The sequence below is a fragment of the Manduca sexta genome, chromosome 13 (assembly GCF_014839805.1).
Source record: "Manduca sexta isolate Smith_Timp_Sample1 chromosome 13, JHU_Msex_v1.0, whole genome shotgun sequence".
In the NCBI taxonomy this organism is placed as follows: domain Eukaryota; kingdom Metazoa; phylum Arthropoda; class Insecta; order Lepidoptera; family Sphingidae; genus Manduca; species Manduca sexta.
In genome coordinates, this window is record NC_051127.1 from 7,271,044 (window position 1) to 7,284,992 (window position 13,949).

Consider the following 13,949-nt stretch of genomic DNA (forward strand, 5'->3'; position numbering starts at 1 on the left):
AAAAATATATCAACTTAGAATGAGAACTTCATTATCGCCGTTATGGGGCTTTCCTCGCGGAACCACATTTCCTGCTTGTAATGACAGTAAAACGTATGTAGGTTACAATCTTCCCTTAGTAATCACCTCTTAATGTTGGTATTAACTACACGATTACTTTTTGTAGGGTTACGATAACACAGTATGGTCGAGGCGTGAATATTTTTGTCTTTGATAAAAAAAATCCCAAAAGAATGTTTACACTATTATAAAGCTATGGTGTTTTGTTGTATGAACGAGCGAATCTTTGGAAATATTGATACTGAAAATTCATTTTTAAGTAGAGAGATACATTACACATAAGTATTATGAACTTTTATTCTAAAGTCCGACCTTAATGGAGTTGAGCTGCGAGCTGTAACTACACTGGTATAATAACTAGCCTCTCCCACACTGCGGCATATAAAATCTAAGCAAAAATCCATTCCACCGCAGTATGAAGACAAAGTGACATACTATTATTTTTTCCTTCATTCGGTGGCTTACCAAATATAACAAATAAACTACACAATCGATTGGATAGGTGATAATTTCTATATTACTAAGTTCCCCTTATGTTTTTTCTAAATATAGCCTTACACAACACTCGAACGTTACGGCATCACGACTTGACAAATTTAATTGCTCCCGAGCGGCCTTGAGATATCGCCGATCTAATCAACACTCTATACTCACGTGTTAAAGTGTATTGTAGCTTGGTGCGCGAATTCATGATTCAAACTCGACAATGACCTTCGGTCTAAGTGGACCTTCACATAGTTATTGTGTGAAAAGTCTAGTTGTTTGTACATTCAAAGTTGTAGGTCCCGTATTAGAGTTTGATTAGGTAGTTAAGTGCTATGTGCCTATTTCTACTGCCGAGCTGAATGAGTGAGTACTCAAATGATCCATGGTGATTACTAGACATCATAATGTTTCATTAGACGTCATGTCTTTCACAACAATCGACAATTAACACATTGAACGGCTAATGTAGAAAGTTTTTGGCTATTACTTTTACAAGCATTATAATTGACTTCGATCTTAGATTTCGCTAGCCGTCGCTCGCAACTTCGGATGTGTGAAAAGGTTTTGCCCAAGGTAAAATTCCCGCTTTATAATATTTTCCCGAGATAAAATGCAGGCTATATTTGGAGTTAGATCTCTAGCAATATATCGGTGAAAACTGCATTCACATGCAGTAGATTTGCGTAATGCGTGCTGTTTTGGCTCCTGTTGCAATAAAGAGCCCCATCTCATTTATTTTTCAATATCTATAATGCACAAACATCGGGCTGTTACAATTTTATTATATGTAAAGATTTATTAAATAATGTTATATGTCATTTGACGAATATTTGATGATTATTACTTAACCGTGGAATCACTTGTAATGACAAGCTGATTTCCGTGCTATGCATTTAGTTATGCTACAGTTGATAGCCAGTAGCTGACCATTGTCCGGGTAACTTCATCCATTTGTATAACGTTTAAGTTGTACTGCGTCAGTGCTGTGGCGCATTGATGCCGCATTGTCCTTCAATTCGCTTCACGTGCTGTGTTTTGATTTTTTAACGATTCTTAACATTTTAAATGCTATGGTATCGCTTAGCTGACTCTTCAGTAGTTTGTCTTTACCTGAACATTGAGTGCCCACAGTAAATAGTAATAGTTACTTATATATATCGCTACATTTTATATTTCGTAGTATTTATTTATTGCTCAATATTTTATTGGTTTTGAAGTAAAGGACGATAGAGATGCTAGTTACAGCATTTGACTACGTTACTTTGGCGTTTAACGCTTACAAAATGTTTTTATGTTCGTGTGACTAAAGAACTTTGTTTCTTTGACTGTCGCAATTCCGAGGGATCATTTGTTAATTCATTAGATCAATAAGCAGTTTTAGAGTCGTTACGTTTCGACAAATCCGCATCTGTTACACAGTTCAATTACAATGTAGGTTAACTGACTCATACAATTGAATGACCTTAAAACCCATACACGTCTCGCCAAAAATTCAACATACCCACGCGGCATACACTACATACATTCATCCACAACCACACAAACTTATCAACATACACATTTAGTTTGACAATAGTGAGAGCCTCAAAAAAACACATCTAAAACACCAAGATGGATAGAAATGAGTTTGAAAGCTGCGATATCGCAACTTGACCTATTGACCCGGCCACGTGACACATGGCAACGGAAACATGGTATAGTGCCAACTAATTACTCGTGGTGATGATGCAAAATAAAATGTTAATACCGATTGTTAGTCTCTCTGGAAATAAAAGTGAAGCGTAAAAGCCAATAGTATTCGAAGAGACTGCTAAGATAGTATGGTTTGTACATGGTGGACATCGACGATGGGCCAAGCCGGTGAGTGTGCTACGGCGTACATCGAGGCGCGATGGACGACTGTGCCGATGAACGATACGATGCGACGCCTGCGCCCCGCGCTCGCCTGCTGATGCCGCCGCGGCCGCGCTCTACCCGACTCTACTATCTACATTCTGCACCTAACCCACTTCGTAATTAGAGTCATCGAATAGCTCATTCTATACTTTAAATACATTGGCATCGATAGGCAAAGGAATCCCACTCCAAACAGCTCTATCAATGATGATTTTTTTTTCTAACAAGAATCTTATTAGAGCGTTATATTTTCGTCCACTCGTAAAATAATTTTAGAATGAAACGTTCATATGCTATCAATTTCATTTTATGCGCTAATAAATATTATTTTTCGAAATCGTTATGACATAATGCTGCAGCTCTCGACATACTTAATATGTGTGAGGCGTTTTGAGCTAGCTTGTTATTCAAAACAGTAAGCAAATTTTTATACTTAAAACTTATCTCTTTCTTATCCGACAACCCTAATTAGGCACTATCTGATACATTAATGAGTAGCAACTCCGATAATGAGTGTGACCGATCAGAATAGTCGCGGAAATTCATTTGATTGTAAGTTGAACACGAAATAAGAAACAGCAGGCGATGAGCGAGTGATGAGCCGCAGATAGCTCATCACCAGCAGCTCTACACAAACGTGCGGCGCGCGTGCGACATCAGCAGGGGTGATGGGAGCGGGCGAACGCGCGCGGAGGCATGCGCGCTTCACAACCACAAAGCCGATGGTATCAGATGCGTTGACATTCGACTCACCGAAATGAGACGCTAGAGAGCCATGGCCGTTGGCCAGAGGCAACGCGGTCACCAAGTCTTGCACTAAAAAACAACCACGAGTTTTTAACATTGCATAAAACACAAGTGCGGCGCCGCGGTCGCCGCAGCGCCACGCCGTGCCGCGCCGCTTATCAGCGCGATAACAGTTAATTCAAGCGACTTATCAAGTGTTTAATGCAATAAAGTTTACAAGAGCCGCTCATTTGGTGGTGCGATGGCGCGGGGCTGCGCGCGGTGACCTTCCTATCGGCCGATATAGGTCAGCAGATAGCGGGAGCCGGCGAGCGCCCGATAAGGATCTCGCGGTCCAGCGCCGCTGACGCTGTCGCTCTGTGTCAATGTTATTGCATTGCCAAGTACGCAATCATGTGAACGCGCGGCCGCGGTCGCGACCGACCGCCGCTAGAGCGTGTACTGAGTGCTGCCGCCTGCAGCGCGCCACTCACCCGAGCTGAAGTGCGATCTCTTCACATCGCCGTTCTCCGAGTCTCCATCCAGGGGTCGCTTTCTGGAGTCCGAGATCTCCGGACTGGGGCAAGTATCCATTCCTGTGTCAGCGGCCATGTTGAATTTCAGGGCAAAACTTTAAACTTGTCTAGCATAATTCCCATTACGTAATTGCTTCAGAATGCGTTTTTTGTTGCGGCACTTTGCATTATTATAACTGCTTACGACACACTAAACACTTAAACAACTAAAATGAGGGGAATTTAAGTTTTGAATGATCTAATTACTAAAATAAGGAGAGAAGTGACACTATGGTTGTTACGTCTAAACGTTTTGTGAACGTTTGTCGATACTGCGGCTGTTTGTTGCGCATGGCCAATATGAACATAGCTGCGAGTGTCACATTGCTGTGTTGGTGCACCTGTGTTTTGACACAGACCAGCTGATTACTAGTGATGTTCAACTACGTCATTCGAATAATAGGTTCGTGTAAATATTCATTCGGAATAATAATAAAGTTAATATTATTAAAATAAAGAAAATCAATATTTATGAATACATTTTAAAAGTTTCTTTAAGCTCTAGAAAATTATTACCAGTTAATACTTTGCATAAATTTAATCATATAAAAATATAAGTGACTAACTTTGCCATGCCTATGACGATGTTAGAAAATTCTGTTTTTCAATCCAATAAATTATGGAGGGTATAAGTAAAGGAGCTATCTTATACAGGGAACAACTTTAAAAACTTTCCAGTGATAAAGAGCAAATAACAATTCAAAAATACACCACAATAACACTCACCTTGTAATAGGGTATGGCGTGAATTTGGCGCTATCATAATTTAAAGCTTTCGATGCTCATATACAGAGGTTCTACTCGTTCTTCCATATACTCTCCTACAAGAAATCAGTACGAAAATATAATCGATGTTAATAAATATTAATGAATTATTGTATCGATTGCGTGATATAAGGGAACGACATTACTAATGACATAATGCGCCAAGGTCGTTGAGCAACCAATCAGCTATCGTAGCTAAATTCTGTACGAACAAGGCGTTATTTTAGCGGGGAATTCAAAACTGACACACTAAAATATCGATTATATTCACAAAGTCGACACGTATTTTTAGTTTAAATGAAGATATTTTATGTGCGTATATCGTTACTAGTTTTGGATAGTATATTATTAAACATTATTTATTCAATAATTCACAATAAACCTAAAATAACATTTTATGCACATTGTCTTTGTTTACCGTTTCAAATATGGCGCCCTGATGTAATAGGTCGTAGAAAATAGGTAGAGCTAGGACAATCTAGGTCAAGGACTAACGCAGCGTTTCTCTCTCACTCGCACATTGTTATAGAGTATAGGAAAATAGGTCATAGTGGGAAAAGTAAAACTTTTAACCGTAAAATGCCCTATTTCCTAGATTAGTGCCTTGATCGAGACCTAGGTTGTCAATGAATGGCTATTTCGGTGAACGATGGTACTATATTTAGTATACCTGGTATAATTTAATGTAATTTGACCGCAATGTTTTTTGTAAATCGTCATGATAGCGACATCTATTATACAAAAGAAGAACTATCATTTCCGAATCATAACAATTAAAAAAATAACTTTAACAAACCGAAACTAATTTTATGTACATATATATTTTAAATTGTATAATTAATAAACTTAATAATTCGGCAAACTATCATGACAACATATGACTCTACCTCGACTCTACGTAAACTATGAACTACCTATTTAAGTATTTCTTACTTTTCCACTTCCAATTGCAATTGCAAACCGTAATTTGAAGTCTTCGACCCATTGCTGCACATTGCTCTTCTTGTTTTCTCGGTCCTAGGAGTTTTAGGGTAGTTACGATTGATTAATTTTATCACTCTACGAGTATTTCCTCATTACAAACCACGACAGACAATAAAACGAAACTTTGATGTCACCAATAAAAACAATTGGTTTATTTATATAGTTTTGTTGTGTAAGTTGTCGATTTTTTTATTATTTACCGATGTATGTACCTATTTAGAATATTTTTCGATCTTGTAGAGAAACGAATCCCAAATTCATCTTTTAATTAGTTAATATATTAGTATTTCCACTGTCAATGCGAATAAATAAGTTAAATTCTAACCAAGCATAAAACAGTATATGTAATGGATGTTGTACATCTCAACGATGATCTCACCGCGTTATCTCATTACAATAAATGCATTTCATTATTCACGTGTCTGTTTTATGCGGATGTTGTTGTCTGGGTTTGGTTAGGATATTTGCTTTTAGTTTTTATTATTAGTAAGGATTTCTTTCTTACGCTAAACCAGCTGTTTCCAAAAATGAGTGTTGAGAAATTGATTTCTATTTGATGCCGAGGACCCGCAGCTTACTCCGTTTATTTATTGGTCAGATTACTCTATTTAAATGTAATGTTCATCGTTGGCCCAGTTTAAGTAAAGATTCACACTTTACTACGTGTCAATCAGACAAGAGCTTATACAACTAGTCTACAGAGAATTATAATAAATAACTATTTGACCACCAATTATTTATCTTTGAAGCTAAATACTAAACGTTTCCACATCTTCCTATTTACTTCAATGTATAACAGTTTAGTGACTGCCTTGGTGGCGTAGTGTTACGGTTATGACTGCAATGCTAAGGTTTTGGGTTCGATCCCCGGCTCTGGCAATAATATTGGGTTTTTCTACTCAGTATCAGCCAGGAGTCTGGAATTTGTGCCCGATATGACGATAGACTTGCCCCTTGTCACATCATGGGACGGAATACATTGCAGAGAGAGGATGCATCAGTGGGGCCTCAGAGGATATAAGGCGTGTGTGTCCTGTTGATAGGGTGCTCGCATATATGTTGGCATATAATTTTGAAGTTATCATTAAATAGCAGATATTATAATACGTTAGATAGCAATAGAAACAATACTTCCCGCTAGGTAGACCACTACTTACTATTTATAATCAGGCGTCACACATCGCCGCGCCAGGGATCCACAGTCCATCTGGATGTTGAAGTATAATTCTTTCTCCCTTAGGCGATCATCAGAAAAAACGACGCAAGGCGACGGATGATGCAAGAGAAGATTTATATATTGGTACAGTATATACTTTACCATATTTAGGAACGATAGAAATTAAATAAAAACGATCACTACCATCCTTTCAAATGCCGTATTCGGCTCTTTTTTACACAAACTTCTTTACTACTGTCATTCTCCCAGCCTAGTGACGGTGTTAATATACTGCGTAGAATGAAACTACTTCCATTCCCTTTGAACAGGTTCTGTATTAAAGATTTTATACTCAATACAGAGGTCATTGAAAAGGTGGTAAATTATGTATTTTCTTATGGAATATTTTAAATAAAACACATGTTATAAAACTAGCATTTATATAGCACTGGAGTATAAAACATTTGGCCAGGACATGCGGCAGCCTGGCTAGCTACCTTCACACTAGTATTTAGCTGTGTGACGATTAAAACATCTCTAAATTTTGTACCAAAATTGTTTTCAGGCAATATTTAGACTATTCACTGAAAGTCAAAATAATCAGTAGTAATGTAGTCTTGTAATGTTTTTCATAAGCATTAGACGCGACAGACGTTATACAGGCGTTAGGGAGAGTCGTATATTACTTGGAAATGACATTGCAAAGTTATACTTTGTTCATACTTATAAATTTTAAGTTAATTTTTGCTAGCTATATAATCTTTAGGCAATAAACAAGTTAATCAGGTATAATATGTACTAAGTTAATAATCAATTTTAAATGCAATTCTCGAATACTTTAAAGCGTTTACTGGATATAAAACAAATAAATAAATGTTACTTTACTAAACACAGTTTTATTTATAAAACCCAGCTATAAAATTCAAGATTTTAGTTCCAGAATACATTAATTGAAGTATGGAGAATTATATTCAGTTATATGAAACAAACCACACCCATATATTTATAGGAAGGCATAGACATCTTTGTCTCATCATCATTAGCGGCAGGATGTCCACTGTTGAACATGGGCCACCCCCAAGGATTTCAGATCGATGTATTGTAAGCGGCCCGCTTCCAGCGACCTCCTGACTTTTATTAAGCCTACCCACCTCGTGGATGACATCCTTACCCATTCCTTTATATTTACATGTTTTGTAAGATGTATGTTCTTGTGTACATTTATCGTTATTTGTCTTTATGGGACCATAACTAAAACTAAAATACTTTTGTTTAGCAAAAAGATATTGATCAAAGATAAATAATACAAATCCAGCTATCGGCGTAACTTATATAATGAATTTAATTTTATCTTTGGAACAATAGCAAAATGGATGTACACATGACGTATAACCTATTTTGATTGGTCTACTTATGGGCTCGATCTAAGATAGCTATTGGGATAGATTGATGATTTCAAACATAAGTAGTACTTCATCCCTAATAATAGGGTCTTAGCGGTGGACAACACAGGACTGAACAAAAATCACAATGCAAAAGCATAGCCTTCATATATTTATATATTTACATTAAAATATAAGTAAGTAATGCTATACGCTCCAATGACTATCTGCAGGATTAACAACTTAAAATCGACTTTACTCTCATCTTGTTTTTAATGTGTTTTCAATTTCTTTTCGTTTTACAAAAATTGTTTCTAGTATAAAATGTAAGTTTAACTATCGTATTTTATGAATTAAATCGTAGAATAGGTTTTTAATAAACAATCTTAATCAATGCTTAATTTAATCAGTATTGTCTCTAACCCCAAAATATATTTTGTCATACAGATGGAAGAGACTTAACAATGCTTACTTTAACCATTGATTAACAAAGTTTATTCTAGGAGTAAATCCATGCATTCAACATAAAAGCATCGGACTCAGAATGTCGTGTTAAGCCTGGAATACATATTGCACTCGCTAATAAGGATTATGATTTTTTTTTCACTACACAATATCGATACCAGTAAATCCACCCTTTGCTGTGTTAAAACACGTATATTCCAGGCTTAATATTATATCCCATCAATACAGATTCCACTCACGGTTTTCAATGACCAATCTGAATCGCTTTTTCAGCCGCGAAAATTCACCAATCATAAGTCTTTTTTGTCATGCTCACAAACGAATTATATTGATTGGTTGATGTTCGGATCGATTATTAAGATTGGGATCGTTCATTGAAAACTGCCGAAGATTGTATCTCGAACTAAGTACTGTGGTTGGGCTATCGCGCCGGCGCCGGTGGTGGCATGGCGAGTGGTGTGGCGGCTGGTACGAGGTGGTAGGTGAGCCACCACGAGAGCAGCGGCTGCGTGACCGCCACGAACAGCAGGAAGTACACGCGCCGCTTGGTGCCGCCAGCTGAACTCTTGGATGCGCTCCAGTTGTCCGCGTACGGGCTCGCCGCGTACCCGTATGAAGGCTGCTGCTCGGGACCTTGAGAACCTGATAGCAGCTGTAGGCGGAGGGTTTTCACCTGGAATGGGGCAGGTGTCGGGTTTATTAAGATGTTTTTTTTGTTTTAGCGCGTTTTTTGCTACCAGACCAATACGTAGTTTCAAGCATTAGGTTCAAACTCAAAAATTCAACTCACTGACTAATAGAATTCAAGTAAATATTTTTTAAATATGAAATAGACATTCACATATACTTGGTTATAGAAATAGAAAACTCAATACAGAACAGTTTAAATAAAATTGAACTCACCAAGAAATAAGACAGTGCGAAGCTGCTATACACCAGACTGCAGTAATAACCAGTCTTGCCAAACAGCAGCCCGGCCAGCAGCCCACCAATCATTATGGTATACTTGTACCCCGAGAACGCGAGCAGGTCCAGGGTGCGGAGGTTAGTGTTCGTGTTCGTGATGTACAGGGTTACTAGGTACAGGATCATCTCGAAGATAATGTATGCTAGTGCCGATGATGCTTGGATTCCTATTTGTTCTGGTGAGAAGCGGTGTTGGAGACCTGGAAATTGTTGACATACCATATTTACTTTAGAACTTAATGTTTTCCAACTTGATTGTCAGATGCAAGGTTGTCATGTGGGCATTGCAGTCACTGGGCACATTGTACCAAATGGTAAGTAAAGTGCCATTTTGATATTGACTTAAGTATTTTTATTTTTATGTAAATTAATGAAAAAACAAGCAATCTGCTTGCCTCAATAAATAGCAACACCAAATATTATATTACTGTGTATTATGTGGCATTGATTTGTATGTGAAGTCTGCCCACCTGCAGAAGAAGCCCAGCATGAATTAGAAACCCTCTGAATAGTAAAGTAGACTCATGCTCAGCAGTGCGCAGTATATAATACAGGGCTAGTATTAGAAAATACTGCCTGACAACACAATTCGATTGTTAGCTTTATATCTTACACAATGATATATTGAGTTGTTTATGTAATCATTTATCATTTGGGTTGAACTTCCTGCTGATATATTGTCAATGAAATTGTGACATTATAATATTGTCTACACAATAAATAATTTTTATGTAGTGTAAGATGGCAAAGATATCAGCTATATAATTCAGTTTCTAAATCTGCAGCTTTGAAGAAAATGTGTATAATTTTATTACCCTACTTATTTCTGCATCCTCTATTAAAAAAAAATATTGATAGTGACAATCACTTATAAATCAGATGACTGATTAACATGTCCTATTTTTGCACAAATAAATCAATTATATATTTTTTTTTGTTACACAGGCACATTTTCACGCATTCATGCCTGAAGGGGTATGCAGAGATGAGATGCAATCAGGGCACCCACTTTTTGCCAAGTGTGTTCCGTCCCTTGATGTGATAGTGAGCGAGCCTATCGCCATATCGGGCAAAATCCAGACTCTGGGCTGATACTGAGCAGAAAATATAACTTTTTATATTTATTCCTGTAAAATAATAATATAAAGAAATTCCTCACCAAGCATGAACCCAGCGAGCAGCACATAAGTGACATAGCCCATGGAGGGTATGTAGAGGTCCGGCGCGTTGATGTCGTAGCGCGGCTGCACCGGCGTGTCCTGGTCGTACTTCACCATCCACTCCTGAAATTAGTCATACAGTGATTTGAATTACTAGTCATACGATTCTATTATTCTTCAGACTATCTTAGCTAATACTTGTGCTCTCATGAATGATTTTCCCATGATAAAGTCTCGGGGTAAACATAGCCTATGTACTTCACCATTCCATCTGTACCTAAGATTAGATATAGCCAAAATATTTTAGTGATCGTTGCTTCATTAAGTGTTGGATAAAAGGACAAATAAACACTTAATGTCTGTAATCCATTGATGATTCCTCTTGTATTACTTATGTTTATTGACAGCACTTAGTATTGGGTGAGACACTATTTTAGTTGCCTCCTGTTCTATAAAATATATATATATATATATATATATATTGTTATACCTTATGTGTGTATGGGAACATGATGAGCAGCAGTTTCCTGAGGACGTATCTGGTGTCGACCGCGAAGTAGTACCGGAGCCGCGACACGGGCACGTACTTGTCGAGCTCGCGCTGCACGACCGCGCGACCCTGAGCCGCCAGCTGGTTGCCGTACTGCATCGCCATGTCCTGACAACACATGTTGCTAGTGAGAGCACCAGACTATCAAACTATCCCCCCAGGATCAGAATGCACGCTTTTGCACAACGGGACATTTGCCGCAGCCCTATGCACACAGTTCAGTGTGTATACCTATCGGTTGTATATTCACATTGAGGCTTATAAGAGCTTGCAAACATTTCTCTACCTTCTCCCCATCAACCATACTAAAAGAGGGTCTCTGTCCTTCCCCCATCTCCCCAAATTCCCTCCCAACTTTTACAGTAGCGTCCCACAATTCCCACCATTGTACTACCGATAGTTACAATGGTGCATATGTTACTATGTAACATATTAAATAGCGGATCTCACCAAAAACCAGACCAGAAATATAAGATGGTCCTGGTTTCTATACAAGCCTCTCGGAGTGACCTTAGAGTGCAGAAGATTTAATTACTAGCCATTATGAGATTTAACGTCTAATGTCTCAGGGTGACAAGCGTAGTGGAGCATCATGCATTATTTTGTAGTTCAAAGTTCTGTCTAGTGAAACCACTGTTCATAGGCTGTTGTATTGCATAGCTACAGACTAGTGACATACGCATCTTGTCAATCTAATTCTATAAACAAAGGGTGCCCTAAGGACAGGTGGAAAAGCTTACAATAGCAACCTTCGAGTCCAGTGTACGCAATTATTGTTTCATAATATAGCTTATTATGCAGTCAATATCAGGTCAAACATTCAAAATACAAAATATTTTGAAGGCTGATTTTGGGTATCCATTTATCTATGTAACTATTCTAGAACTTACCTGAACAACAGGTTGCTGCAGCATCGATCCAAGCTGAGCTGGTGACGCCATTGGTGACTGTACAAAACCACCCATGAGACCATAATCTGAAAACATTGTTTAAGAAGCTGATATATATATATATAGGATTAGACGCGTATTTAACTAGGAAAAAAACTGTTAAATTGATAATCTTGGTTAATATCAATTCTGAGATATATTTATACAAAGTTTTGCTTGTGAATCAATCTGCATCAGCATCTTATTAAAAAATATCTTAATCTTAATAAACTATAATAATCTTGTTCATAATACATATATTTTTAGATGATAACAATTTGCCTAAATGTCAATCCAAGAAGTGCACTCTGTGCACATTTGAGCAAATCCATTGAGCTAAACCAGTGTTTATTTCACACAGACATCTTCCCATACTTTCATACATCTAATATTAGCATAAAGTAAGGATGTAAATAAACTTACTAGCTCCAGGTTGAGCTCCAAAGTCATTGTGTGTTTCTAACTGGATTCCTTCCTGATAAGGTGGTGGTGGTCCCGCAGGAGGGTAGCCTGGACTGTAAGCGGGCCCTGGATTGAATGCAGCACTTGGTGCAGGAACCCCCATCGCAGAGACATCGCTAACTCTCTTAGCCTTGCGGATACCACCAGATTGGCCAACTAGAAAAGAAGTTGTTAAGAAGATAACTTACTGCTTAAAAGGGAAAATTTGATCTTCACTTAACATACATTTTTAACATTGATTTTGATAATATGCAGTTTTATTATTGCAAGAAGTTTATGTTAGAATAATACATACTTTTCTAGATTTTTTTGTTTAAATTGAACTTAAATTTGAACCTGATCCTATACCTTACCCTATATTTACCACAAGATAATAAAAGCAACAAAATAATAGAGTAATTAATTGTTTTGGTGAGTTAAGACTCCATGATAAGTAAACATTGTTAAGTTAGTACATAATACAATGTTGTATTTTATGCACTAGGCCTTTCTTTATTTTGTAAATATTTTGAATATAATTTTAAAATTTTAGAGCTAATTGAGTTTTTTGACCTTAAAGTTGAAATAAAACTGACACCAAATGTATTCATATTAAAACATAAGATATTTAATTCCGTTGCTAACCCTTATTAAAATGATTTATAATGTTTTTGCATCCTAGGTAACCTATGCGTTAAGTATCGAAAAAACATCTTAAGTTATCACGCAATGCAGTATTAAATCACTACACTGGAGGTTTATGGAACGGTGTATTGATTATAAGTTTAAATAATCGTAATAAGATTCTAAATAGAACTTGTAAGCACAGAGACACGAGTAATTTGGTTGTTTTGTTACAATATTGACAATCATTTTGCTCACGACTTCAACCAATATTAAACTTCTTACCGTTTCTTGATGCGTTGAAATTCATGGTTTAATGTATTATTTCGTTTTCAGGAACAAATTGACATAATAAACATTTAATTAGCCAGATTTTTAACGATTATTCTTTTAGATACACATCACCAGCGACTTGTCGTCTCTGACGTTACGATGACAAGCTGAGATTGACTCTTGCAAAGTCGTTCCAAGTTGTTCCATTAATATTGTTTTTAATAAAAATCTATCATATTTTGTGTCTGTAAAAAGTAAGAATTCTCTGTAGTCTTAATAAGCAATAATTTTGTGTATATTGTTTCGTATAGGACGCCATCATCTCAAAATAAATGAACGTTTGATTTGATTAATTAAGACTTCTAAAATATTTACTTTGTGAAAAGGAACGTAAGTTTGGTGGTTTAGAAAATACAAATTTTGAAAAATATACCTAGGTAACCATTTCATGATATTTGCTATTTTAAAAAAATATGTATTTGATTTACAAGAAATATCCATTTATATTTAT

At 36.9% G+C, this 13,949-nt stretch overlaps 2 protein-coding genes across 5 annotated transcripts in view; both read right to left on the reverse strand.

Annotated features, from left to right (window-relative positions):
- The window catches only part of LOC115449470 (RNA-binding protein Nova-2), a 93,171-nt gene extending 89,114 nt beyond the window's left edge, over window positions 1–4,057 (reverse strand). For 3 of the 4 annotated variants that reach the window (XM_030177318.2, XM_030177332.2, XM_030177309.2), the window contains exons 1-2: window positions 3,663–4,057; window positions 3,196–3,258 (exon numbers count right to left, since the gene is read on the reverse strand). In XM_030177318.2, the coding sequence (XP_030033178.1) occupies window positions 3,196–3,258; window positions 3,663–3,780 (181 nt within the window). In that variant the 5' untranslated portion in view covers window positions 3,781–4,057. The remainder of the gene's footprint in view (window positions 1–3,195; window positions 3,259–3,662) is intronic. The other variant, XM_030177325.2, reaches the window with a different exon arrangement.
- A 3,014-nt stretch (window positions 4,058–7,071) lies between these two features.
- LOC115449497 (protein YIF1B) lies at window positions 7,072–13,602 on the reverse strand. The gene is made up of 7 exons (XM_030177342.2): window positions 13,451–13,602; window positions 12,524–12,718; window positions 12,062–12,147; window positions 11,112–11,279; window positions 10,621–10,744; window positions 9,399–9,661; window positions 7,072–9,168 (listed from the first exon to the last, which is right to left on the reverse strand). Exons 1-7 carry the CDS (start codon window positions 13,473–13,475, stop codon window positions 8,917–8,919), a joined length of 1,113 nt encoding a protein of 370 aa, XP_030033202.1. The 5' UTR covers window positions 13,476–13,602; the 3' UTR covers window positions 7,072–8,916.
- Between the last annotated feature and the right edge of the window lie 347 nt (window positions 13,603–13,949).